The 27,993-nt window shown below is 39.4% G+C and overlaps 1 protein-coding gene and 1 long non-coding RNA gene across 7 annotated transcripts in view; one reads left to right on the forward strand and one right to left on the reverse strand.

Annotated features, from left to right (window-relative positions):
- LOC120540460 (FERM domain-containing protein 4B-like) overlaps positions 1–27,993 on the reverse strand; it is a 143,508-nt gene that overhangs the window by 49,349 nt on the left and 66,166 nt on the right. For 3 of the 5 annotated variants that reach the window (XM_039771293.1, XM_039771291.1, XM_039771292.1), the window contains 4 exons: positions 22,925–23,017; positions 17,960–18,044; positions 14,830–14,886; positions 11,737–11,759 (listed from right to left, as the gene is read on the reverse strand). In XM_039771293.1, the coding sequence (XP_039627227.1) occupies positions 11,737–11,759; positions 14,830–14,886; positions 17,960–18,044; positions 22,925–23,017 (258 nt within the window). Of the gene's footprint in view, positions 1–11,736; positions 11,760–14,829; positions 14,887–17,959; positions 18,047–22,924; positions 23,018–27,993 lie in introns of those variants that run through there. The other 2 variants (XM_039771294.1, XM_039771295.1) reach the window with 2 other exon arrangements.
- Positions 1,230–27,942, forward strand: LOC120540462. 2 transcript variants are annotated; one of them, XR_005635815.1, is made up of 5 exons: positions 1,230–1,318; positions 17,498–17,626; positions 17,805–17,932; positions 18,020–18,124; positions 27,586–27,942. It is a non-coding gene; the product is annotated as an uncharacterized LOC120540462 (long non-coding RNA). The 2 variants fall into 2 exon arrangements; XR_005635814.1 differs by lacking the exon at positions 27,586–27,942 and having other exon boundaries at positions 18,020–19,909.

Below are 27,993 nucleotides of genomic sequence, written 5' to 3' on the forward strand. Positions count from 1 at the left end.
AAAAAAAAAGTGATTTCAAAGTGTTCATATATAAGTCTTTCAAACACAAAAATATAAGTTTTCATAAACTGTGTTTAATTCAAAAGAATACGTTTAATCACTACAGTAGACTTCTAGCTTGACAAGTGGATGTGGCCCGATTTCTGTAAACAATGAAACTGTCCCTTCCACCACCACAATGACCTTCTATCCCGACTGTGGAGGAGGCCTCACGGTTGATGTTAGCTGCCAGGAACTTCATAACAATCTAGAAATGCCCAATGGGTCCATAAGGTTTTTCACAAGTGTAGGTAAAACTGTTCTACCAGCAAATTAACATTGTATTCACCTAAAGTCCTATTTATCTGCTCAAACCCCAGTCAAGTCAGAGTCAGGCAAGCTAACTCTGCTCCGCATTGGCCTATTAACTAACCTTGTACTTAAAGAAGAACTCCTCAATGGCACATGTTTGTATTTTTCTTTTTCTTAGACTAGTGTTTCTATTGTTCTTTGACCCCACCCTGTTTCTGACTATTCAAACAGCAGTATTTCCTGCCACTTCATCATTAATTCTTTTCGATCTTACCTACTTTGATCATATCTTTACTTAAATCTGCTGTTACAGGATCCATAAGGTGTGTATGTATCGCTGTATTCTGGGATTAACAAATCGCTGATACACAGGTTACAGCTGGTCCAAAATGCTGCTGCTCGCTTTCTGCTTGGGGCAAGGAAGTATGACTCTGTTTCTCCTATGTTAGCTTCTTAACACTGGCTGCCTGTCAGTTTTCGAATTGATTTTAAAATCTTGCTGCTAGTTTTTAAATCTTTACATGGGCTTGCTCCTGTCTATTTATCTGAACTGTGTGTTTTACACCAGCCATCCAGAGTGCTTCGATCTTCTGGTCAGTTGTCTCTTTTTGTCCCTCGTACCAAATGTAAAACCAAAGGGGACAGGGCCTTTGCAGCTGCTGCCCCTCGCCTGTGGAACTCTCTACCTCATCATATAAAGGAGTCGTCTACAATTGTACTGTTCAAAACAAGATTAAAAACTCACTCCTTTAACTTGCATTCAGTGACCTTCAGTAATACTGATGGTTTCCTCTTTCTATTATTATCTATCTTATTTTATGTTCATATATTTTATTACTGTTCTGATTCTAATTGTTTAGAAAACCTTGTAACCCTAACATAAAAATCCTAATGCTACTGCTGCAGGATGCAGGAAGCCAGTGTGACAGGAAGTAGGAAGTGAGTGCAGCAGCAGTAAGCCTGGTGTGTTTATTACCAAACAATCCTTCGCCATCCTGCTTAGCTAGCCCTTGTGAAGGCATTCCCTGTAAGTTATCTCTTTTTTCTAGTTTTATAGCTTTTGTTTAAGTAACTTTGGTTAGGGAATGTCAAAGTAAATGTTATATTTCATCTGTAAATTCACTAAGGTTTCAGCGGTTAAGCTCTTAGTTATAAATACTGCTGTATTTACTTTATTTTACTTATACAAGTACTTATTAGTGTTTGTTTGTATTTGTATTTACAGTTTCACACCATTTTTGTAATTAAACATTCTCAACATCACTTCGTGGTTCCGGGAATTATTGCATAAAGGTGTTTAGCTTGCTGGATAATTGAACAGGGGATTCAGTGAGGCCAGTACAATTACTATTTATGTTTTATTGTCTATTGTTTTTTCTTTTATTCTATTATTGTAAAGCACTTTGGCCGCAGCATCACTATGTTGTTTTAAATGTGCTATATAAATAAATTGACATCCATATTAAATCCAGTCCAAACATACATACATGTAAAATGTGCATTTGGAATCGTGTATTGTTTTACTAAACAGGAACTGCACTGAATACCTGGGGAAAAATCCAGGAGATTTACAAAAATGCAGAAGGATGGACAATATGAACAGTGTGTATTTACTAACACATAGTTTTGAGGTAACTAATGGATGTCTTCACTGAGCTTTTTCAGTAGCAAAGGCAAACATTATTTTGTGTTTAATAGTATCAGTAAATGCACAAAACCTGCCAAACAAGCTAAAAATCAAACAATCACTCCATCAGTTTTGTGCTCTGAAGTCACCCAAAAATAACAATTGTACTCCATCCAGTTCATGTTGACAACACTAATGTCAAGTGAGTTTATATGTATTAGTAGCTTTTTATTGTCATTTCAACCATACTGTATACCATTAATACAGCACACAGTGAAACAAAGCAACGTCCATCCAGGACAACAGTGCTACATTGTACACAGGACTGCAGAAAAAGCTACACATTACAATGTAAAGTGCATGAACACATTAGAACTTCAAGCTGTCTGTTTCATTTGCTCTATAAACAATTTATTAGCTGGCTACTTAATTCACTTGGCTTGCCTTAATAAGGTAAGGGTAAACTACTGAATATGAGAATAATTGGACAGATATCACTTGCCCCTTGCAGTCAAGGTAAACATCATAAAATGCTGGTACACACATTTCAGATCACGTCTCTGCTTGCACAAACAATGGGGTGGTGAGAAAAATGCATTACTTCTTCAAATCTATTGGTAAGAAAGTAATTTTATTTTACACTGGAAGGCCACCTGGATATAAACTGCAAGGAAAACAGTAAACTGTAACCTGCTAGAAACTACTACTGCTGCCGCTGGTGTCAGATGTCACTGAACAAAAGAAAAAAAACCCCACAAATTCAGGTGAGCACTAGAGATTACATGACCATTTGGACAACCTGCTGGAGGTGTCTGTGTGTGTGTGTGTGTGTGATGGCTCAAAGAGGAGAAAAAGACTAATGAAAACTCGGGAGCAGTCAACCAGCAAGCCTGAATTCACTTGGACTCTCTGCCATATTTAAAAATAGATTTCCTGCCACACCGCCTCCCTAGTATCCACCCCAGGCAAATGTAGATTGGTTATAAACAATAAAATTCTCCAAAAGTAACAAAGAACTCTGAATCACGCAAGTGAGAAAGAACTATCCCTTGTACAGTAGCTAGCTGGACTGCTTTAAGTCGTCAGACACTATCAAGGGATTAAAAGTGACTGGCAAGGGATTAAGAAAGTAGTTGTCATGTTGGTAATAGTATGGAAAAAAAAAAGGACACCACTTTAAGAAAAGATTACTAAGTAGAAAGAGAGCCACTATACAAACTGACCCCAGTATAACGGGGACAAATACTTTCTTTGAACAATCTGTTTACATGTGGCTCAGGCAGACTATTGGAATGAAGGTTTTAGTACTAACTGGGAATGCTTCTGTTCATCTGCTTGCTATCTCTCTCTCTAATCCAGCTGCCAATCCTTATAGACACTTTGTGTGTCACTTCTTGCGTTTCTGGACTCCAAGTGATTATGCAAAACACGTGGCCATATTTTTGACTAAGGCTTGCCAGCAGTAGCAGAATTCTATAGCGGTATACTCCCTTAAATACTAGCTGGAACTAAAGTAGAACTGGGTAACAATGAAAATGAAAACTTAGCTGCTAACTTTGTCGACGTAGTTAAACTTTACACATTATGTTTTTAACATTACAGTTGGAAAATTCTCCCATTAGCATTAGATAATAAATCTGCTCTCCTGTGCTACTTTTCCAGAACTATATAAACATGGAAACAATTAAACAACTACCAGCACTAGCAATCAAACTAGCAAGTCTGCATCATTAATATCTTTTAGATGTTTATGAGGACCACCAAAACACAGGATTATAAAGATGCAAAGAACGTGCTTCAAAAATGGGCATCATACGAAGTAAAAGCGAAACTCAAATAACAAAGCTGTCCTCACTGATTCATGTCATTAACCATAATGTTTGAGGAGAAATGTTGAACCCATGATAAAAAATGTGAAAGCTTAATGCTCAGGTAAAGACAACCTGCTTTAAATAAAGAAGGTGCTTACTTTCAGGGCTGGCAGCGGTACCACTTAGGCCACTGTAGCTCAAGATTAACTGACACTAAATACAAAAGTGTCAGCACTAAAATCCTTGTTTTCTTTCCATGCTTGCCTTTTCATCCTCTCTTTATTACGTAACCTAAACCCACGGCCGAGGAATATATTAAGTCTATCTGCCTGGATGAGAATCTCTAAAGTGTTCTTATCACCAAACAATGGCATTCATGACAACAACAATAGCATTTCTTAAAGGTTTTATGCTAATTACCTTCCCAGGTGTAAAACTGCTTCAGATCTTTTTCTCTGTCATCAACATACTGTTTTCACATCCTCGCCCTGCTTCCTGGCTGCCCACCTTCCTTTGATTGTCAGTATAACATATAGTGCATGTGGATTCAGACAACTTGTAAGCAGCATGTAGCTGCAGGCTCCGCAATGTTTTTCTTTCAATAGCCCTGCTGTGAGGCTCATTAAAAAATAGGAGGTGGTGTACATGTGTGTGAGACGCCATCTCTGCATGCAAATGTGCGAAGAGCAACTAAACAAGTCATATTCCAGCTACGACTACTTTATTTTTCAAGGTGTTTTAAAAATACTCAAGATTATTCTTTTTTTAAATTTTAAAACACAAAGTTTAACAGTTCCAAAACTCTTTTTAAAACGGCCTCAGGCTGTAATGTTCAAAACACAGCACCACTTCAACAGACCCTAAGAGTTTCAAAACGCCTAAAATAAATAATTACTTAATATGTCAAAGATATAAACCCACAGTCTACTGTACAGTTGAAAAAAAAATCATTAAAGGAGTAGAAGCAGAGGAAATCATTTACAAGAAGACCAATGCAAAGATTGAGGAATATAAAAATAGCACATAAATATAAACATTTACACTAACAGTAAACACAGACACTGATCGTTCTATCCCACTCATTAAACCGGAGCGCATTTGAACATTTGTTTTTCTTAATGACAGACTTATAAAAGCCATTTTAGCGGGTGGCCAGGGTCCTTGCCCGGCTGGGACGACACTTTGTTGACAGGACCAGGGGAGCAAGCCTGGGCAGAATATTACCTCCCCTGGGATGCTATATGGCAGCCCCTCCATGGGTTGCAGTGGTACCTCGGACTCCAGCAGGGCTTCATGGGAGATGGAGTTGCCTACAGCCCTGTTGGGATCCAGGGGCGCCGCCAGGGGGTGCTGCAGCTGTTCCTGAGCCCCTATGGGCTATCCTTTCACCTGATGGAGCCTGCACAGGGAACCAGAGTCGGGTGGAAGGTGGAAGAAGCTTGTCGAGGAGAAGTGGAGGAGAAAAGAAAAGAGAAGGAAAGTAAAGTATTGTGGGCTGTTAGTGCTTTGGACTGTGTTATACTTGTGGGAATGGGGAAGACGTTGCCCACAAGTGAAGGAAGAAAGAAAAATAAAAAACATTTGTTTTTGTCTGTCTGTGTCGGGCTGGGTGGCTGGCACGCCCCCATAGAGTTGTCACACCATATAAACTCTTTAAGTAAACATATCCCTTATGGATTTTTCATATTGCCCTGTGTCTATGTGGGTATGCTGGCTAGGTTAATCAGCAATTCCACATTGACCCTCCACAAGCATGAGAGTGAGTGGTTGGGCCTGCAATGGAGAAGTGCTTCTTTTCAAGGGTGTTTTTATGCCTCGTGTCTAGCACTACAAGAAGAGGCTATGTCCCCTGCGAACTGAATGAAAGCAGGTTTGAAAATGTTATATCTGGTCACCCACTCACTTTCTGATCATGCATTTTCCAATAGTTCATATAGACATACATATTCACTTACAAAAAAAAATATTTTACAGAGATTGTGCGGAATACAACACTGAGATGCTCTCAGCTCTAGGCTTCTGTACAGCACGTCAGAATATGCGGCACCAGTGTGGCTAAAAAGGCATCACATTGGAAAACTGGATACACAATTCAGCATAACTATCATTATTATTACTGGGTGGCATCAAGGCAACTCATAATTTCTGGCAACTAACACTCCCAATCTTACAAAGATAGGACATCTTATAGGAAAATCACAACAATGTGCAGCTACCTATATACACCACAATATCCAGAGCAGGGGTCTCCCACCTTTTTACCCGCCGACAGCTACTTTTACAAAATGAAAATGGCCGAGAGCTACTCATGTTTTCTAACGTTTATTCTCATAGCTTATTTCAACCCAAACAAACTGAGTAAGCTTGTTTTGCCCAAACATTTACAAAATGTTGGTGTCCACAACTCACATTTTGCATTAAAACATCACAAAAAATATTTAGCTGACCTGCAAGTGCATTTTGTATGTCAGTATGCATTTTCTTGTACATCTCGCACTATTGAATTAAAACATGAATGCTGTCAAAACAAAACAATGCAATTCCAAATACACAGATATGACTTATTCATTTGTCATTTTGCTCCATGCCACCGTTTCCACTTCACACGAATATTCACATGTCCAGCTGCATGTGTGATGCGTTTTTTAGTTAGTGAGATGACTGGCACAGCATGGAGTCAACAAGACAGGCAAGTGTATGGTGAAGTGGAGCCACTGAGGTTCACTCTTATGGAGTCACTTAAATGTTCATCTGTCAGTCTTGTTCTGAACTTTGATTTCATGACATTCATGTCAGACTCACAGAGGTATGGAGACCCAAACAAAGCAGACATTTTCAGAGCTGCTTGGTGAAGTTTCTTATACTTGTCTGGCTCTACTAAGCTCCAGAAATGCCAAGAATGCTGTTGACACTTTAACTGCACATTATTTTGAAGGTTTACTAATATATAATATATAAAATCCAATGTTTGTCTGCATGTCTGTCAGCTTTTCACGAGAGAACTACTTAAAGGATTTAGATTGTTTTTTTTTTTTTTCTTATAATTTGCTGGAACATTCCGGTTGATTTTGCGACTTCTGTCATTTCACCAAGTATCATAGTTCGCTTGCTGTACCGATTTATTTGCGCGAATCCGAGATCCTCACAAAGGGCCGAAGGGAGGGGCCTTCCTCACTCACTCGCCAGCTTCGGGGTGTGTTCCTTAACTCCGCATTGCTAGCGAACGAGAGAACAATTGAATTCAACTTTGTTTGATATTTAAAATAAAGTGTCATTTAGGTCTTGATGAGTTTGAGTGCAGATATTCTCTTAACAACAACATTTATTTACATAGCACATTTTCATACAAACAGTAGCTCAAAGTGCTTTACATATTAAAGAATAGAAAAATGAAAGACACAATTATAAAACAAAATAAATCAACATTTAAGTGTATGGCACATTGAAAACACAGATTGCAATTCCTATTGTGGATCGTGATTTTGCGTTAAAAGGATCGTGATATGATTTTCTGGAAAGATCACCCACCCCTAATTTGACTAATCAAGTTTTTAAATTTATGAAGGATTCATTAAACCTTTGGCGAGCTACTTGGAAAGGGGTGGTGAGCTACCGGTAGCTCACGAGCAACGTGTTGGGAGACCCCTGATCCAGAGGGTCTCCTTAAATGATTAGTGCTGTTTTATGACAGTTCCAGCAGACTGGGTTTAAATCACATATCCAGTCTTATTCATGCGTAGTTTCTCCCTTTTACTGTTTTATTTTTTCAGTACTTTAGTCTTTCTCTTACATCCTGAAGACGATATGTGCATGCAACGGACCGTCTGATGGACTGGTTTTCCTCTTGTGCTCACTTCTGCTGGGACCAGACTTTGTCCTTTACGATCCTGCGCTGGATCAATCGGGTTAGAAAATGTTATGAATATCTACTCTCTCTTCTGTTTCTTTTTCCGGTTTCTTTGTTTCTCTCTCTTCTGTTTCTTTTTCCGGTTTTTTTGTTTCTTTGTGGTGGCGGCCTGCGCCACCACCACCTACTCAAAGCATCATGATGCACCAACATTGATGGACTGAAAGCCAGAAGTCTACGTGACCATCATCATCAGGTCCTTCCATGAAAACCCTAAATCCAAAGAGGACTGTTTGATTTATGTTAGGTAGATTGCCCAGAGGGGACTGGGCGGTCTCGTGGTCTGGAACCCCTACAGATTTTATTTTTTTCTCCAGCCTTTGGAGATTTTTTTTGTTTTTTCTGTCCACCCTGGCCATCGGACCTTACTTATTCTATGTTAATTAATGTTGACTTATGTTTACTTTTTATTTTTCTATTAATTTTGTAAAGCACTTTGAGCTACATTTTTTGTATGAATATGTGCTATATAAATAAATGTTGATTGATTGATTATGACTTGAATAGTAAACCCTCCCACACACTCTAAACTAAAACCACACAGTATTTTTATATTCTCCCTTAAACAAGTATTTTCCTGAATGAGCAGTCATAAGAACATTCTCTAGTGGTACTTCCACTATTATGACTGACATCTTTGAAATCTCTACATCTGCAGAGCATCTAGCTACAAGAAGAAGTACAGTATACAATCAAAGAGTCGTAAACTTGGGTTGATGTAGAGCTGCACATTTCTGCTTAAGTCAGTTTCTTCATTTGCTGTTACTGGAATGTCTTGTTTATAATAATGCTCCTTGTAAGTAATTCCTCCTACTTTAAGTTAAAATACATAAGGCAAGAGGCCAAGTTAGCCACTCGATTATTAGCTACCCCAGTATTTGCAGCTCTTTTCTTGGATAAGAAAAGGGGAAGTAATCAAAAGAGTTTAGAACATTAAGCAAGCACAGGAAAAAAATGCACTAAATACTATGATGAGAAAAACATTTTAGAGTTTTATAGAGAAGTCGTTAATGGGACTGCAGCCAAATAGCTGCAACAAAACACATAATTAATTGAACTGTTCCGTTAAAACCAAGAAAAGGGAATAAAATCAGCCAATAATAAAATATATAAATAAGCCCAGCAGCCACTGTAAAAAAAGAAATTCTTGGGACTCTGGATCAATAGATACCAACAGTGGTCAAGATAAAAAAAATGCCTAAATAATACACATCTCTTTTTTACAGACAATAAAAGGCGACCTTCACAAAAAAACTTTATTTTAAAAAATGCCATGACTGTCCTAAATTTACTGCACTGATCAATTCTTCTCAACCATTCGTCAAGTCTTAACCTCCGTTATATCTTTACTAGGCTGACCCGCCTTTTAAGGCGACCGACTTTTAAGTTGACCACTTCTTAAGGCAATTCAATATGTAGATCAATTTGATATTTTATACAAACTCATTAATTTGGTTATATTGCATTTGAGCGGTATTACTTTAATACTCGTAGTTTCTGTTATTTTTGTGATGAAATTTAAACCTTTTTTCTATATTGAGGTCGCCTTTTTGAACCCCCCTGATATTTACTATGCGGTGTGGCATTTGTACTCCATCAACATTAATTATTTCCAGAGACATAATTTTGTCTAATTTTGCATCGGGCACAAAAGCAAGGGAACGATGAGAGCAGCAGAACTCTGCTCACATCATGTCGCTTCGTACCGCAAGCTGCAAGTAGTAAGTCTGTGATAAGCGGAATACCGCTACGCTTTTCACTCACGGGACGGAAGGACAATCTCGACCGCTTTTATATAGTAAGAAAGAAGAAGAAGAAGAAGATATCGCACAGTCTGGAGTAGAAAATCATCTTTTACCTGGGGAAAAAAAAAAAAAAACAAACTACAAATCCCATCGTGCATTGCAAAATGGACGGGGCGTGTGTGAAACTCCACACGTAGCACTCACGGGACGGAAGGACAATCCTGACCTCTTTTATATAGAAGGATATGTAATGGCCAGAAGTAAGTTCTTCAAGGATGCTTAAGCATCAAAGTATGTATTGTTTGTTACTATCAAAAAAAAAAAAGTAAAGCATGTTACAGTTAGACATTTTTTGACTCTTCCACTAAATAAAAAAATAGTTTCTGCTTTATGCTATCTGGAAAGTTCACTTTTATAGGAGGAATGCAACCTTGTGTGAAAACAATCCAATATTGTAACTGTGAATAAAATGTGATTAACTACTCAGAATTAACAGAATAGCCACATCTGCTCACACAGGAGGATTCCACTTTTGAACAAGTATTCTTCAGATACCCTGCCTTGTGCCCTGTGTTGGCTGGGATTGGCTCCAGCAGACCCCCCCGTGACCCTGTGTTCGGATTCAGCGGGTTGGAAAATGGATGGATTCTTTAGACAGAAATAATGGAAATAAATGCATAATAAACAGAAAAAGGCTTGAAGACAAGCCATGTCTGCTGCAACAGTAAAAATAAAAACTCTGAAAGCTGCCACAGACGAACTTAGCAACCATAGGCCTTTAGGGTGTTCTGAATGCACACTACAGGTAGGTATGGCAAAAACAAATCAAGAAACTAGTTTGATCAAAATAAAGCTATGAGATGGCCTTGTGTTTATATCTTTATTTGAATTAGGCTTCCTCGACTCACCCCAGTCACGCTAATCTAACATATTTTCTAGAAAGCAGAAAACTGTGGTCTTGCATAGAACATCTTTAGTATCGAGGAAATCGACAACACTTGCATCTTTTCCACAAAGCTTGAGGAACCGAGAGTATTACCGAACATACGACAAGGAGTACGTCAGCTAAGCTAGTCTGAATATTCTGTTCAATACAGTAAAATGAATTAACATACTTAACTGGAATGAAATCAGTCCTATTGTCAATGATGTAATAAATTGTACAATACATTTTATCGGTAATGAAGACAAGTTTCAAGGGAAGATTGTTATAGTCACTACTCACGGTGTAAGAAAGTGGCGACGTGTTCCATGTTGATTAGCACATGCAAGTAAGAACTTCAACAATAATGACACCATAACCCTATAAATGCTATAATAAAATTGTGTTCATCATGGTGCTGGAGACTGGTGTCACGTCGTAGGTTGGTCAGGCATGCAAATAAGAATTGTACTATACTTCTGTTACTTCCACTGTAGTACCAGCAACATGGCACAAAACCACTTTGTGAGCAAGGTGTCACACTACAGTGTTAACACAACCATAGACACCACTATCAACTTTTAGATGTGCATTAAAATGATATCACTTTTACTTTTCCTTCAAATATACCTTAGATGCTTACTGCATTGAGGTAAAATATCGCAATTACAATTTTATGCATGGAAAAGTATGTGCTGGACACACAAGATGTTGGTTTTATTTATATAGAAAACTATGCTTTTTATCCTATGTGACACATTTTTTGATGTTTTACCAACAAATCCTAATATCAGAGAGTAAGAAATAACTTTGTTTTGTGAAACAAAGCCCAAACATTAAAGCATTTATGGTGCATTGATTTATCTACTGTAGATTCCACACTTTAGAATAAAGGATTACAGAAAATTAATGAACGAGTTTGAGGAAACACCCAGTACACTGCTTTGGTCTCTCCAAATGGGCCGTTTCTACGGGAATGCCCAGAGTACTCTAGTCTCCTTCACAAATGTAAGGATATTATGTTTCTACATTTATTTATGGCACTTCTGTTTTCAGTTTTAAAGCATTGATTCTTAAGTTCAAATGGTTTCCAATCATACAATTGATATTTGAGAGGAACTGTGAAACCTCCATGTAATTCACACATCATCTTTCCACACAGAGAGGCCTACAAAGTCACCTACATACAGATAGGAAGACAGTGTCAGCCTTGATGAGAACTTTTGATACTACAAAGAGAATTGAGTGCTAGTGTGAAACAGACTTCTTATCTGAAGAACTAGAATCTTGAAGAAGCCCTTCACAAACCTTCAAGTATGAAACACAAATCAAAGACATGTTTTATCTGATGCCATTTATAACTGCAGTTCATATTCAATAATGTAAAGTCGAATGGCAAGCAATCATATGTTCTAGATTTTCAATACTCTTACCTTTTGAAATCACCCTTTGCTTCCTGAAAGGAAGAAAAAAACAAGTTGAAAAAAAAAATAACAATAAATAACCAGATACTGTATGATTATAAAAGAGTCTGCCTTTTCTGGTTTATTGGTCAACACCAAAACTTGAAGGCAAAGAAAAAAAAAACTATCACAAATTTCCCATATTTTCTAAAGAAACAAAAGGGCTCTACACCTGGAGTGCAACTGTGCAGACAATGTGTCTATGAGATATTTTAGGGACTTTTCATCCAGCCAATGAACCATATATGGATATAGCACATTCCAATGGGGGTAGCATGAAATATGCAAATGACACATTCCACTTACACAAATCACAGCAGGGCAGGGGGCACCTTGGTACATATAATCTAAAGGCTGGCCTCCTACACTGGAGTGGGCATAAAGGCAATCTTGAGTAATAAAGGTGTAATCAGCAGGTAATATATAAATGACTAACTCTTATAGTACTCTTTCTAGGTGACTGACACAAGCAATGCCAATTGTGATTTCAATGTCATTAGCACCAGATGACAAGCAGCACAAAAGACAGATGAAACACAGATGCAAGTTATGGAAGAAGCTAGGCAGTAAATCAGCTATGTGGGTGTTGGACTTTGAGGCCAACCTGGGAACTATGGGAATGGGTGGTTCAATTATATTCACGGCTCAGATTAGTTGTGAAAAGACTGTCTTTGCAACAGCCTACCATTAATAATTCAAATAGATTGTCAATAATCTGCAAATGGTTAATTTTTGTTGTTACTGCTAGACTGGTCAACTGATTGATAACTGTTTGATTTTATACTAAACATGTAAGCCAAGGGCATGTGAGGCAATCAAAGACTTAGTGAGCAAAATAAAGCTAATAAAAAGTGCACCATTCAGTGTTCATGGAAATTAATGAAAGAAACGGATCAACTTATTATTTTCTTAACATGAATGTGGCATGCTATTCACTGTCCATAGAAGAAATCACTCTGACAATTTCATACATGTCATAACTACTGTAGACATAATGTTTAAAAATAACCAAAGTTTGATCTAATAATTGACAAACATTCAAACTGCACCACAAAGAACACTTTTTTGGAACCTTTAAATATGTGTGATCATTAACAATAAACTAATTCTAGCATTACTATATTTAAAATGCTTCACAACTGGGTTACCATTTGAGTGTACACATTATCAGCAGTTAGTCTTCAGTTAGTGAAGATGACTAGTCAGATCTCTACTTTCATCAAGTACTACTACTCCTCATACTTTCATTCAAAGCAATTTACAAAATCATAATCGAGTAAACATTGGTATGGGGGACCGAAAAGAACTCAGAACAAAATGCAAGCTAGTTACAAAAACCTAACAGCCATGATCAGTTAGATAGAAATTCACATGAAGGGTTGGACTATTCCGTCTGGTGTACTGTGCACAATGGAGCATGATAGATAGATAGATAGATAGATAGATAGATAGATAGATAGATAGATAGATAGATAGATAGATAGATAGATAGATAGTATTGTATAGTAGGCAGAGATAGATAGATAGATAGATAGATAGATAGATAGATAGATAGATAGATAGATAGATAGATAGATAGATAGATAGATACTCTATTAATTATGGATTGTCCGGCTACAATAATACGAGTCAATGACAGTTAATTTCAGCAGATGGTGTACTGCACTTGATCACTACAATTTCCGCTTATGCAAATTTAAAAATGCAGCTTCATACCAAACGTTCATTCTACTATGAAATTCTGTTTTGCACACTGCACCCTGTGATAGAATGACCATCCATTTTCTGTAGAATGTCTTGCATTAGTTATAACAGATGAATATATGATCTACTGTACACCGATTCCAACCCATAACATATTCAACTTCAAAATGCCCAAACAAATTTGAAAAATTTAAACTGGCTAGCCTTAAATCCTCCATGAAATACTGTCACCTACAAAGAAGGAAGTTTTGTGAATTTAGGAAGCTGATCAGAGATAATCAGCTATAAAAGTCATGATACATAGTTCAGCTTTAGTTTACACAGCACATATTTATACCAGGCAGTGCACTACAAAGTGTTGTGTTTAAAACCAGAATGTTACAGATTGATATTACTGGAAAATTTTCAGCTTGTAAAAGGGCTCAAGAAATGCTTGATCAACAAAAGAGCAATAAGAAGTAAAGTTTGTTTGTGTGCGAAGTAACTGAAAGTACAGCTACACTGAAAAACAAAAATTATTTCTGGAGGTTCAAAAGCCAAAATCTAACTCTTACTTTATAATGTGGGAATTGATCAACCAGGTTTGTCTTTTGCTAATCAATACAGACAAGACCGTACTCTAATGTGAATAAGAACAATAATCAGCAGCTAACTGTAATACACCAATGGTGACTTTACTGCTGTTCGTCGTGACATTTTAGATTAAAAAATTGCAGTGAACAAACAGGAGCTCATGCATTAGTTAACATGACATAACAGGAAAATGCGAAGCGATTTAGAGATTAAAATATGTTTAGTGGATGAGGCTGTTGGACTCTGATTAGAGTCCCTCAAAACAACATCGTTCCTTCTGAATGGCTGCTTTTCAGTGCGCACAATTCGATCAGCGGTGTCTTGTTTACGGTGTGTAGTGGTATTGGGGTCCGCCCACGTTTCACCCCCCAACTAAACACACTCGCACCACCTCCGGGTCGAGAACCCAAAGAGACAACTGAGAATATTGATAGTCACCGCCTGTTCTACAGACGTGAAATCAAACGAGAAAGTCTAACGGATTCTTTCAAATGTACTAAGTCGTTACTGATGTATACAACATAATCTTGTTTGTTGGAGCGGGAAAGTCAAGCACCGAGGTTTTGCAAGATCTTGAAAGCTGTACATTCGCGTGACTGATGCCGGGCAAAGGGCGACGACACAATCTAGCCAAAAGACATCCTATCACAATTAAACGGCAAGCAGCCCATTCTGCGCAGCCCTGGCACAGCCGCGACATGGCGTGCGCGTGCGCACAAACACAAACGGTCTACTCCAACTTTATTAGGTTCGTAACAATTCCAAACTCTAATGACTGCTTCTCACCTGCAAAGTATATGCCGCGAGCTTGAAGGCTGTTTCACTTTCCACTTCAATGTCTTCCTGTAGACAAGGGAAAGAAAAAAAAAACTGTAAATAAAAATGAAAAGCAAGGGGAGTAACCAGCACAGATTGCCGGAGGGAGGGAGTGCAGGCGGGGCGGGGTGCCGCGCTCTGTACCTCCAGGTTCCACTCGGTGTTAGACTGAACCATCTTGTTACAAGGGGGTACACAATCCAACCTGTGAACGATCATTCTTGCGTTTCAGAATAGCGAAAAGAGGCGACGTTATCTGTCTAACTTTGACAATATTTCATAACACACATAAGCCCAAAATACATTTCACAAAATGCTCCGTGAGCGCATGTTTGGCGTAGTTTGTTTTTTTACAACACCCATACTGAAGATAACAGTTGGTATGACCTGGTAGAGCAGGTTTTTACTTTACGATAATAAGTCTGTCAGTCTGGCTGCGTAATACGCCGAGTATCTCTTCTTATCTAGGAATATTTTCCCGTCGCAAGCAATTGTGTGTAAACCGTGTTGTACACCTCAACTCTGTTATTGCTTCTAAGTCTAAATGTGTACCGCTTGGCGCTGGTGTCGCACTAATACTTAACATTCTTCTTTAGAATAAAGTGGGACAATGGGCGGCCCGGTGGCGCAGTGGTGCCCCACTACGCTGGGTTGGAGAAAAAGCTTGGTTACCGTTTGTGTCGAGTGCATGCCAAGCCCATTCAACGCTGGTTTGTGTATTGAGTCCAACGTGACCTCGTATCTGTGATTATTAGTGTAGGCTGGACGGGTCTTGTTCCTAAAGCGGACGCCATCACCTTCTTGTTTATTTTAGACTGGCCTACCCCTACTACAAACTCTGAACTTAAGGGTCGTGGGGGTAAGGCCAGGTACACCAGGGTCCCTAATCTTAAAAATTTAGAGTAGGTGCCCAATCTTAAAAACAAGTGGTGTTATGGCTCAAAATTCAAATTGCCATATTTTTGGACCAAAAGTCAATATACGATATGCAATGATATTTTTTTCCTATATATTATTACTTAAAAAAGAAGCCACACATTTATATTGCTGTTTAGTTATTTACATGTAATTGCAAACTTACAACTTTACATCATAGGCATAAACCAAAATATACTCATTAATGCAATTGCGGCAGGGATGTGTTTCGTTGCGTTTTGAGCAGAGTTCTCGTGAAGTTTAATACATTCTTGGTACTTCGTAACGTGTTTTGTTTTCAAATGATTCAAGAGGTTCGAGGTGTTGCCACTCTTCGTTCCTACTTCTCTCTTACAAAGTTTACATATAAGTCTTTCTGTATCATTTTGTCTAAGGCCAAACCATTTCCAAACAACGAAGGTCACATTTGTACCTTTTTTTTAGCACTAAATCATCGCTGATAGCCATACTCGTTTCTGCCTCCGTCTCAGCCATTGTTGTTACTGTTTAAGATAAGCAGGAGGCGGGGTTTAATCGCAATGACTGCATTTAGGATGTGCTCCAATTAGCAGAAATAACGCACTACACACTTGTAGTGTTTAATAAAACATATTACATAATATATCGCGATAGGTTTGTTTTCAACGATGCATTAAAAAATATTGTTCATATCGTGCCACTCGATATATCGCACAGGCCTCAGTGGTGTCCGCTTTCTGAACAAGAGCCGACTGGACTACACTAGAGGTGCAGCAGTTACAGCCTGTGGCACTCTGCATTTGAAGGAATTACACACATTTCGAAAGGAATGATGACATCACGTAACAGTGAAAACAGATCTCTGCAAAGTGTTGCAAATTATTGTTTTGGGGTACGTGGGAGGGAACCCAATGTTAAAATGGGGAGAATATTCAAACTGCACACAGAGGTTGTGTGCACAATCAGGTGCAAGATTCAAACGTAAGACACTTGTTCTTTCAAAGGAAAAAGAAAAAAAAAAACTATTATGATATTATACCACCAAAAATAAAAATTAGAACTTAAAAGTAAACAAACAGTGTTGTAAACTTTAAATTTATTTAACAAAATTTGAACATAACATTTTGGTGTCTTTGAATGAATACTGTGATACCCACAGTAAACTTTTAGTTCAGACATTTAAAGTGGAATTTTAAACTCCTTGTAATCTGTGAAGGCTAAGCTGCCCAAACTACTGTCAAGATGAAGGGGGGTTTGCCTTTAAATAATAAACAATTGCAAAGTGCTTAATGCTGTGCTTTAAATGTCTAAAATGTTACCATGGATCTTAATATCTATATTTAAAGGCTGTAAAATGAAAAACATTTGAATCTCTAAGAAAAGTTTTTAATGCACATTTGGAATCTCTTATATCAGTATTTCTTTTTTTTTTTTCTGTTGAGACCCAATCTTGCCCCTTTAAGAGTCTTTGAGACCCATTCCTTGTTGAATGCCCCAGGGATCGTACATGTGCAGGGAGGTATTGGAGAATTGTGGACAATTATATCAGCGGAGGTTAGAGAATCAAGGACAATAGTTGGAGTAAAGTCAATTGATTCATTGCGGCCGATTACCATTAAATACAACAGTAACTCACGACCCAAACGGTGGAAACCCTTGACCCAAGACCCCTAGTTTAAGAAACCCTTCCCTGTAGCACCAGGCAGCAGAACTGATCAGTTTTATTGAATTTTCTGTTTTGTAGGACTTAGATAAAGTCTTAAAGACGCAGAGGTGCATCTCCTGCCTTTGGAGGATCAGACACAGAAGTCTTGAAGCTGGACAGATGGCTTTGCATTCCACCACCTCACAGATGAATGGCAGAAGTGAAGAGGTGTCAGAGGAGTTTGATTTTTCATTATGAAACATAATTTTACTGTATTTTCTCTCTTATTCTCTCCCCAGCAATGCTGAATTAGACTAAGCAAATTTCAGAATGCTACATTTGCCTCTTATTCTTGCCACTGATTTAATTTTAAACACCTTTGTGAACTGTCGTCTGTTATTTTCAGTATAGGAGTATGACTCATCTGGAAGGGTCTTGGTAGCCCACTAACCTACTTGAGGTCCACATTACTTGTTTTAGAACAATCGTAGAGATGGACAATGAGAAAGTGACTTTTGTGATATGGTGCATATGGTAAGTCGAGCAGGTGGTGCTGCTTACCTTGAAGACGCAGGCCTTTGCATTCAGAAAGAACAGTTCCACTGTTGTGTTTTCTTTCAGGAATGAAATGCTCTCGATATAAAATCTGAAAATGGAAAGGAAAGCAATTACCAACTATCTAGAACTGGCAAGATATAAATGGATTTTTATGGAGACCAATCTACGGTGAGTTGACTTCCTGCCTTGCGCCCTGTGTTGGCTGGGATTGGCTCCAGCAGACCCCCATGACCCTGTAGTTAGGATATAGCGGGTTGGATAATGGATGGATGGATGGAGACCAATTCAAGGTGAGGTTCTTGCATGTATGCCAACATTTAATTCATTTATTTTTGCTCATTAAAATACTCAAAAGATATGGGGTATGTAACATATTCAGCTGTTTAAAACACACATGGAAATTATCTAAATGCTTCAATGTAAATAAAATTGTACATATTTATGACTGGATGCCACAAGGCTGGTATTGCTGTGTAGTTAGTGGTTTGGGTTGCTGTCTCACAGCTACATAGTCAATGGTCTAAATCACAGGCCTGACCTCTGTTTGAGTGGCTTTTGCTCCTGGGGTTTCCTCAGGTAATCTGGATCTCCTCCCACTTCCCCGCATGTCATATTAGGCTGATTCATAACTGTAAATTGACACTGTGTGTGTGGGTGTGTGCAGAAATGTGTTGTGCAATGCCGGCTCCTTATACCTATTGCTGCTGGGATAAACACTAGGTCTGTACTACCCAGGAGTGGATAAGTAGGTTAGAAAATGGACAGATGATGGGATGGTGTTATAGTGGTGCACCACGTCCCGCTTCTACCTCACAGTCATAGGGCACTTTGTTCAGATCCCGGCCCAGACACTGTGTGGAATTTGCATGTTAAGGGCAGAGTTTGCAGAAATGTTAGAAATTTTTTTTATTCACACAAAGAGCCAAATGGAATAAATGACCAAGCAGTATGGTGGACAGTAGGCCTTTAGGGACCTTCCAGTCTCAATATGATGTTCTGTTTGACAATCTAGGAGGACAGGATGAACACGACTGAACACTTTGTTCAGACACCAGCTCAGACACTGTGTGGAATTTGCATGTTTTTTTCTCTTTTCTCCACCGACTGCCCATTTATGTCCCAAAAATTATACGTTAGCTTATTGAGTCACCCAAAATTAGAGTGGTCTTCATGGAGTAGACTCACTAACTTTTTCAGACTTAGGTGATGTTAAAAGTGGTGTCCCTCAGGGAGCAGTGATGGGCTGTTGCTGTTTTTAATAAACACAAATGATCTGGACACGAAAATAATCAAAAAGCTGGTTAAGTCTGAAGAGGAAATCAAATTTGGTGGAAGGGTGGATAACACAGAATTATCCAGATTGCTGCAGAGGGGCTTGCAAAGCATACTGGCTAGGGCAGACTGTGGCAGATTACATTTAATGTAAGGTATTACATTTACAGTAGTAAAAATGTTAGATTTGAATACAAAATGAAACTTCTGTAACTTGAAAGTACACCTTATGAGAAGGACCAGGAAGTCATCAAAACACTGGACAGAAGCAATGAGGAAGGCTAATAAAATGTGTAGAATACAAGTCAAGGGAGGTTATACCTAAGCTATATAACACACTAGTGAAAACTCTTATGAAGAACTGTGTACAGATTTGATCTCCATATTATAAAAAAGACATAACAGCACTAAAGAGAGTCCAGAGAAGATTGACTAGGCTGACTGAGACCTGGTCTAGGTTCTGGAGCTATGAGGACAGAGTGAAGGAGTTGAATCTTTTCAGTTTAAGCAAATATAGATTAATAGGCGATATGATTGAAGTGTTTAAAATTATGAAAGGAATTAGTACAGTAGATCCCAGTTTCTGCTTTAAAATACCATATTTCCAACCATACCCTTTGTTCTTGTTGCAATTTTTAAGATAGATAGATAGATAGATAAAGAACAATATTAAATTAAAGAGTGATAACAATGCAGGTATAACAGACAATAACTTTGTATAATGTTAACGTTTACCCCCCCCGAATAGAATTGAAGAGTCGCATAGTGTGGGGTCTCCTCAGTCTGTCAGTGGAGCAGGACGGTGACAGCAGTCTGTCGCTGAAGCTGCTCCTCTGTCTGGAGATGATCCTGTTCAGTGGATTCTCCATGATTGACAGGAGTCTGCTCAGCGCCCGTCGCTCTGCCACAGATGTCAAACTCTCCAGCTCCGTGCCTACAATAGAGCCTGCCTTCCTCACCAGTTTGTCCAGGCATGAGGCGTCCTTCTTCTTTATGCTGCCTCCCCAGCACACCACCGCGTAGAAGAGGGCGCGCCACAACCGTCTGGTAGAACATCTGCAGCATCTTATTGCAGATGTTGAAGGACGCCAGCCTTCTAAGGAAGTATAGTCGGCTCTGTCCTCTCTTACACAGAGCATCAGTAATGGCAGTCCAGTCCAATCCAATTTGTCATCCAGCTGCACTCCCAGGTATTTATAGGTCTGCACCCTCTGCACAGTCACCTCTGATGATCACGGGGTCCATGAGGGACCTGGTCCTCCTAAAATCCACCACCAGCACCCTTGCTTTGCTGGTGTTCAGGTGTAGATGGTTTGAGTCGCACCATTTAACAAAATCCTTGATTAGGTTCCTATACTCTTTCTCCTGCCCACTCCTGATGCAGCCCACCATAGCAGTGTCTTTTTTGCATATGGCAGGACTCCGAGTTGTATTGGAAGTCCGATTTATGTTGGCTGAACAGGACCGGAGAAAGTCCAGTCCCCTGCGGCACTCCTGTGTTGCTGACCACACAGTCAGACCTGCAGTTCCCGAGACGCACATACTGAGGTCTGTCTGTAAGATAGTCCACGATCCATGCTACCAGGTGTGAATCTACTCCCATCCCAGTCAGCTTGTCACTAAGGAGCCGAGGTTGGATGGTGTTGTCTCCGGGCAGAGTTCGCAGAAATGTTAGAAAAAATTTCTTCACACAAACAGCCAAAGACACATAGAATAAATAACCATGGAGAGTAGGCCTTTAAGGACCTTCCAATCTCACTATGATGTTCTTTTAGACAGTCTAGGAGAATAGGATGAACAAGCTTGTTGGACTGCATGGCCTGTGCTCCTCACAATTGTGCTAATGTCCTAACCCCAATGGCTCTTGAAATACTGGCGCCCCTTTCCTCATTACCTAATCACACTATAGCTAACTGTTTTTCTTCAATGATAATGTCTATTAAGGGTATGGAGGTGGTGATAGTTGAGGAGTACAAGTATCTAGGGGTGCATATGAGCAATAAGCTAGACTGGTCCAGGAACTCGCTGGCCATATACAAGAAGGGTCAATGTAGGCTGTATTTCCTACACAAGCTCAGATCTTTTAGTGTCAGCAGCACTATGTTGCTGATGTTCTATGACCGCATGGTTGTCAGTGCCATTTTCTTTGCTGTGGCATGCTGGGGAAGCAGCATAAAAGTGGCAGACATCAGGAGACTAAACAAACTAATTCAGAAGGCTTCCTCTGTGGTAGGAGAGAAACTGGACAGCATGGAAACTGTGGCAGATCAGAGAATGTTGTCTAGGCTCGAAAATGCTAATCACCCACTTCATAGTGTTGTGGTTGGACAGACGAGCGTCTTCAGCAGTAGACTGACCAGCATCAAGTGCTCCACTGAACGTCACAGAAGATCCTTCCTCCACACAGCCATCTGACTCTATAACTCCTTTTCCAGTCACTCAGCCATACTTTAAGCTATTACCCTCTTTCTTTATTTCATATCCAGGTACGTTTTTCAAATACTTGAAAAATGCAACATGCTATCTGTTCTTGTGCAATAAATTGTCTTCTCTTCACATGAGAATAACCTTATTTGTTCTCAGAATGTGCAATATTAACTTAAGCCGCAACACTCTGCACTCTAGTTTGATACTTAATTTATTATACATGGTGACACAGAAAAACGGGAACTTTTGAAAAACCCAATAAAAATAGAAGAAATCCAACAAAAAAAATTTTATTGACAGCAATTGAACCACAACTTGCCTTTTAAGAGACAGTAATCCAAATTATCAGTGTCTGAAAATTACATCCTGTAGATGGCGTCCTCCTGTACGTATGCATTCTTCCAATCTGCTGTTGAGGTTCCCCATTGATCGCTGCAACATCTCAGCTGGGAGACCACGAATTTCGTTTTGAATTCTTTGTTTCAATTCATTCAGTGTCCTTGGCTGAGTCGTGTAGACCCGACTCTTAAGGTAGCCCCACAAGAAAAAATCACAAACAGACAAACCCGGTGATCTTGAGGGCCAGGGAATGTCACCGAATCTTGAGATGACACGGTTACCGAACAATTCTCGCACAGCTGCCATTGATTGCCTTGCAATTGATTACTAAATTACTAAACGGCGAGACTGTTTACAGCTCAAGGTCCCTGTTCCGCAGTGCTGCCAACTGTACATGGCTGCCACTACGCATTTCAAACGTTCCCGTTTTTCTGTGTCACCCTGTACTTTATTTATATTTACTTGATTACTTTATACTTGCTCTTAGTGTAACGTGTCCCTTGTCTGTTGTTAAGTTGTAACATAAGTAATTTCCTTCGGGATTAATAAAGTTTTCCGATTCTGATAATGATGATTGCTTAACTTCTGACATTATCTTTATGGCCGGTAAGTAAGTAAACTACAGTGTTAACTGTCCCCTACAGAATGAATAAATCGGTTTGCAATCTACACAACATCCAGTGAACAGTAAAAAAAAATAAAACAAAAAACAACACAGGGACTGCCATATTGGTGCCCAAAGGGTTTTGATTTTGGAGCATTTTGAATTTTGGATTAAGCATGCTGTAGTTAATATGGCAAACAACAAAAAATACCAGTGTAGAACGATAGCTAAGTTACTTTACACAGGGCATGCTACATTTAAGATGACATACACATGTCCGCAGTACTCTTCACACCCACACGCTGCTTCACATTTAGAGTACTAACCTGACAGAGAAGTTCAAGGCTACTGGTCCTGGTTTCTTTGAAAAGTCGTGATCCAGGACTCTACGATCCAGCTGCAGCCAGTTACATTGGCCACTGAAAAGAAACAGAGGTGTCTCAATTGACGGCAAGATTGTCCAGGCATAAACACAACTGGTTAAAACAAAGAAAGACTTGCAGCCTCCCAAAATGTAACATATACAGTACAGGCCAAAAGTTTGGACACACTTCCTCATTCAATGTGTTTTCTTTATTTTCATGACCATTTCCAGCACTCCATCACTCTCCTTCTTGGTCAAATAGCCCTTACACAGCCTGGAGGTGTGTTTGGGGTCATTGTCCTGTTGAAAAATAAATGAGCGTCCAACTAACCTGACTTCTGCACAACACAACTGCTGGTCCCAACCCCATTGATAAAGCAAGAAATTCCACTAAATAACCCTGATAAGGCACACCTGTGAAGTGAAAACCATTTCAGGTGACTGACTACCTGTTGAAGCTCATCGAGAGAATGCCAAGAGTGTGCAAAGCAGTAATCAGAGCAAAGGGTGGCTATTTTGAAGAAACTAGAATATAAAACATGTTTTCAGTTATTTCACCTTTTTTTGTTAAGTGCATAACTCCACATGTGTTCATTCATAGTTTTGATGCCTTCAGTGAGAATCTACCAATGTAAATGGTCATGAAAATAAAGAAAACACATTGAATGAGGAGGTGTGTCCAAACTTTCGGCCTGTACTGTAGATTGAGTCCTCCCTTCTGCTTCTTTATAGGGTCAGTATCGTCACATGTACAGAGTGCAGTGAAATTCTTACTTGCACAGACTAATCTATTCTCCAGTTCCAGGATTAGCACATTTAACTTACCTAGAAATATACGTCTTTCTTACCTGAAAAATCTCAGAACACATTTGTCATAACCTAGGAGCTGTTCATTCATGCATTATACAGACACATCTTCTGGTTAAAAGCGAAATAGGACAGGGCCAGAGAGAAAAGCGATGGTATTGCCACAAAGTCTGTTGTTTGTAATGTTTGTCAGTTTGCCCACAATGAAAGGGTACGTCTGTCTGCTCTTCATTGCGCTCACTTCAGTTCTGCTAGCAGTAATGGATGTAGTGTCACTGTCACGTGCACAGAGTACGGTGAAATTCTTACTTGCACATCCAATCAATACTCAACACTCTCCTGTTATGCCCTGCTTGTTAATATGGATAAAAGAAATGCCTCTGGTGCTTCACAAGACTGTTAAGGAGTGTTAAAAGCATCTCTAAAGATATGGACTCCCTACTGCACCACACAGTTTTGCGTTTACAGTACTAAATCTGAGATTAAAAGTAACTCTTTGCCTGGTTAATCAGACCAACTCAAAGATCAGTGAATGGTTACGCTATCATCAGATGGCACTCATACAAGCTCATACTGTTGAGGGATTAACTCCGGTCAATATGGGTTGCGGCTACCACAGCATCCTGCGTAATGGACCCAGAGTTTGTGTGGCCAAAAAACTGGGTCATGCGTGGCACAGGGGCTCCACAGGGAACTGTACTGGCTCAATTCCTGTATACTCTTTAGGTACAATACTGAATCATGTCATCTCCCCTTCACTTTCATAAATGGTGGCCACGCCGTGTAATTGTTTGACTGACTCTGTAGTTGGGTGTATCAGTAGTGAAGGACTTTATTAAATGGTACAAACTGAAACACCCGTACCTTAACATACATAAGACAATGGAACTTCGGGGCCAAGCCCACTCTGTCCCCTCTTCTCAAAGAAGGTGAAGATGTAGAGGTGGTAATGATATTGTAACGATAATGATATTGTAATGATACTGTAAGTACCACAGAGGGCATCTCTACGACAGGCTTGAGTGGACTACCAACACAGTGTCTGTCTGCATGCAAGAAAGGACAAAGCCACCTCTGTTTCCGAAGGAGGGTCCGTAATGAGTCACCTTTCTGCCGAGGTGGTCTTGTTCCCTGTGTGCTCAATGGTATTGAGCTGGTCTACCAGACATCTTAACAGACAATGACGCTATGTGCCAATATACTGTAGCAATGACTGACACTGTACCATGAAATTGTAACTAATACGCGCAATTCTAATCACTTTACACTTAGTAAATGCCTACATTTGCTTCGCCCCCTGCTTGCTTCGCTCGCCAACCCCCGTTTTTGGTTTTCCGGACACACACTTTTAAGATTTTTTTTTTATTTGAATTGTTGCTATTTCATTAGTTTCACTTTTATTTCAGAACTTCTGTAAAAACAATACAGCGATACCTTGGTATATGTCCGCTTTGGAATAAGTCCAACTCGCGCGCTACCCTTGTTTACCCCTCTCTCGAGACAAAGCCGCGACTGCCCACAAGCGTCAGTACGGCAGTTGCTAGCACTCAGTGAACAACCCGCGCTATAACTCTCTGTGAATTTTCACGTGATTTTGTGTTTAAATTTGTATCGATTGTTGAAAAGTATGAAGGTGGCATGAGTATCCAGGACATATCTACTGCATAATGTGTGCCGAGAACGACGGTATCTACGATTATGAAAAACAAAGGCGTTATTAAAAAGTAAAGTGAGGTTAAATTTTCATTTATTTCATCTAATTGCTTTTGTATTTATGTATTTTAGTATTAAGCAGTGTTTAAATTATTTTATACAACCCCATCAATGTATAATATGCCAATAACAATAGGATTTTTTTTCATGGGAACGGATTAATCATTTTCTCTTTATTTCTTATGGAAAAAATGTGTTTGGTATACGTCCTGTTTGGTATAAGTCAAAGGATCTGGAACGGATTAAGGACGTATCCTGAGGTACCACTGTATTTGGAATCTTTCGAGTCCCAATATCCTGAATCTTTTAAATGAGGTCAATGAGAAGTGTGTTTAATGAATTTATACCATAATTCGGGATAGGTTTCTCTGTTTGGAATTTCAGCACAGACAAAACGATCTTTATTATCAGCAATTAATAATTTTTTTTGCAAAGTAACCAATAATACGTATATTTGGGTGTCCCTGAACGGTCATTACAGGACACGGGACAAAATGATCAATTATGGGACATGTCCCGTATATAAGGGACGTCTGGCAACCCTATTCATGGCTTTCTTCTTCTGCTGCTGTAATCCTGCAGTTTACTTTCCTGATTAATAAGGTTTCTATCTTTCTATCTATGTGACACTGGTTACCCTTGCTGCCTCATACTGGAGTCCCAAATTGAAATTCTGCCCCTGGTACATTTTCTACATGTCTACATGGGTTTTACTCCTACATCCCAAAGACACACCAATTGGACTGAATGGCACCTTTCCAAGTCATTCTATTTTATTATCCAGCAACAAGGGTTAACACAACAGGACACCCGTGAGTCACTCTGCCTATTTGTTCAAAAAAGCAAATAAAGCGCCCAGTTAAGCAAACACACTTGGGTTTCAAGTAAAGGAATGGTGGCAAAACAAATTCAGCGTGACCCATTTAACTACAGTTGCTTCTTAAGAAAAATAAATTGCAAACGCTTGACTCAAATGTTCCTGCCAGACCAGCCTTTAACTGGAAAGGTGTCCTCTTAAGGCAAGTCAAAAAGCGTCAGAAACACTGAAAATGAAAATCAGTTCAGATTGCAAGTTGAAAGTGTAAGAGGTGTGGGTGCTTCAAGGGCAGGAGAAGCCGCTGATAGCTAGCGTAGGATGTTTAAATAGGAAAACTGGCTGCTCATCCAGTCAGACATCCGTCTCTGTGGCTGCATCATGAAGTCAAGATGACCAAGGCCCACAACTATAGGGGTGTATCTTTGAATATAAGGATTACTGAATCTGCAAAAGGATCGGAGGATATATGTTAAAATATACTCCAAGCCTGATGTTTTACCAAGAAATGGGTCCAGGTGACAGTGCTTCAAACTCAGAAACAGCACAAAATAAGCAAATGGTGCAAAAAAGACAACTTTATTAACCACAAATATCTAACAACAACAGATAAAACTCAATTTAGAATAAACGCTCAAAACAACAAACCTACATCTTCTCCGAGAGCAACTAAAAGTCATCGATTTATCTGGTGGGGTGGTTCATAAACCTGCCCGCCACAACTCTGCACTGAACACTAACTCCAGCATTTTCACCAGATTGTTTGCCTGACTCTCCTCCCATGGGCCTTTGCTAGAAACAGAGCTTTGAATGCCATTCCCGGTCGCCAAGCCCCATATCACTTCTGGGGTCAGGAGCAGTCTTCCTGTTGCTATTGGGACACCAGGTTAGAATGCCCCCTTACTGGTTCTTCCAGCCCTGAGTCTCCTGCTGAAGCTGTAAGGTCAGGTGTGTCTGAGGCACCTCACCAGCTGCCTGCTCAGTCCCATCTGTTCCGTTCTGGGTTTGTGTGCCCTCTAGTGGCCAGAGATGTTGCCACCTTTTGCTTTCCCTCTTTGACTTCACTCTCATTGTCTCTTGAAAGAGGGTTAGGCAAACCCTAGCAACTGTTGGATCTCCAGCATTCTAGCATCTCATGTGGGACACTGTACACTTCTTCCCTCTCTCACATTTTTGGTGCCCTGGGAACACTTGGAACACAGCTTTGTTGAATTAAAATGTGCAGAGTTGTTAAAATTTGGTTTTGTTTTCATTTTTTTCTCTTTATTCTTTTTTATGTACCATTACAGGTGTTTGGAGCTGCAGGACCTTATTTTTCTAGTGAATCTAGTGAAGAACCTGACCTGCTTTGTGGGTCTTTTTGAAGCCTGGCACCCTTGTTTTGCTGATTTGTATACACCAGGGGTATTCAACTAAAGTCTAAAGAGGTCCAATTAGAGAAAATTTCTTGAAGCAATGGTTCGGAAGATCATGTTGTCTAACTATTTAGTATCATATATATTTAAGTAGCCTAGTAGTTGTATCAGCATCTGCATGTAATCAATACCAGACTTTCAAATCAAATAAGTTCAGTACAATTCAAAAACGTTTTGACAATATTTATTGTCACGTAACACAGAACTGAACATGTACAGTTGTGCTTGAAAGTTTGTGAGCTCTTTAGAATTTTCTAGATTTCTGCATAAATATGACCTAAA

This window comes from Polypterus senegalus, chromosome 12, assembly GCF_016835505.1.
Source record: "Polypterus senegalus isolate Bchr_013 chromosome 12, ASM1683550v1, whole genome shotgun sequence".
Lineage (NCBI taxonomy): Eukaryota > Metazoa > Chordata > Cladistia > Polypteriformes > Polypteridae > Polypterus > Polypterus senegalus.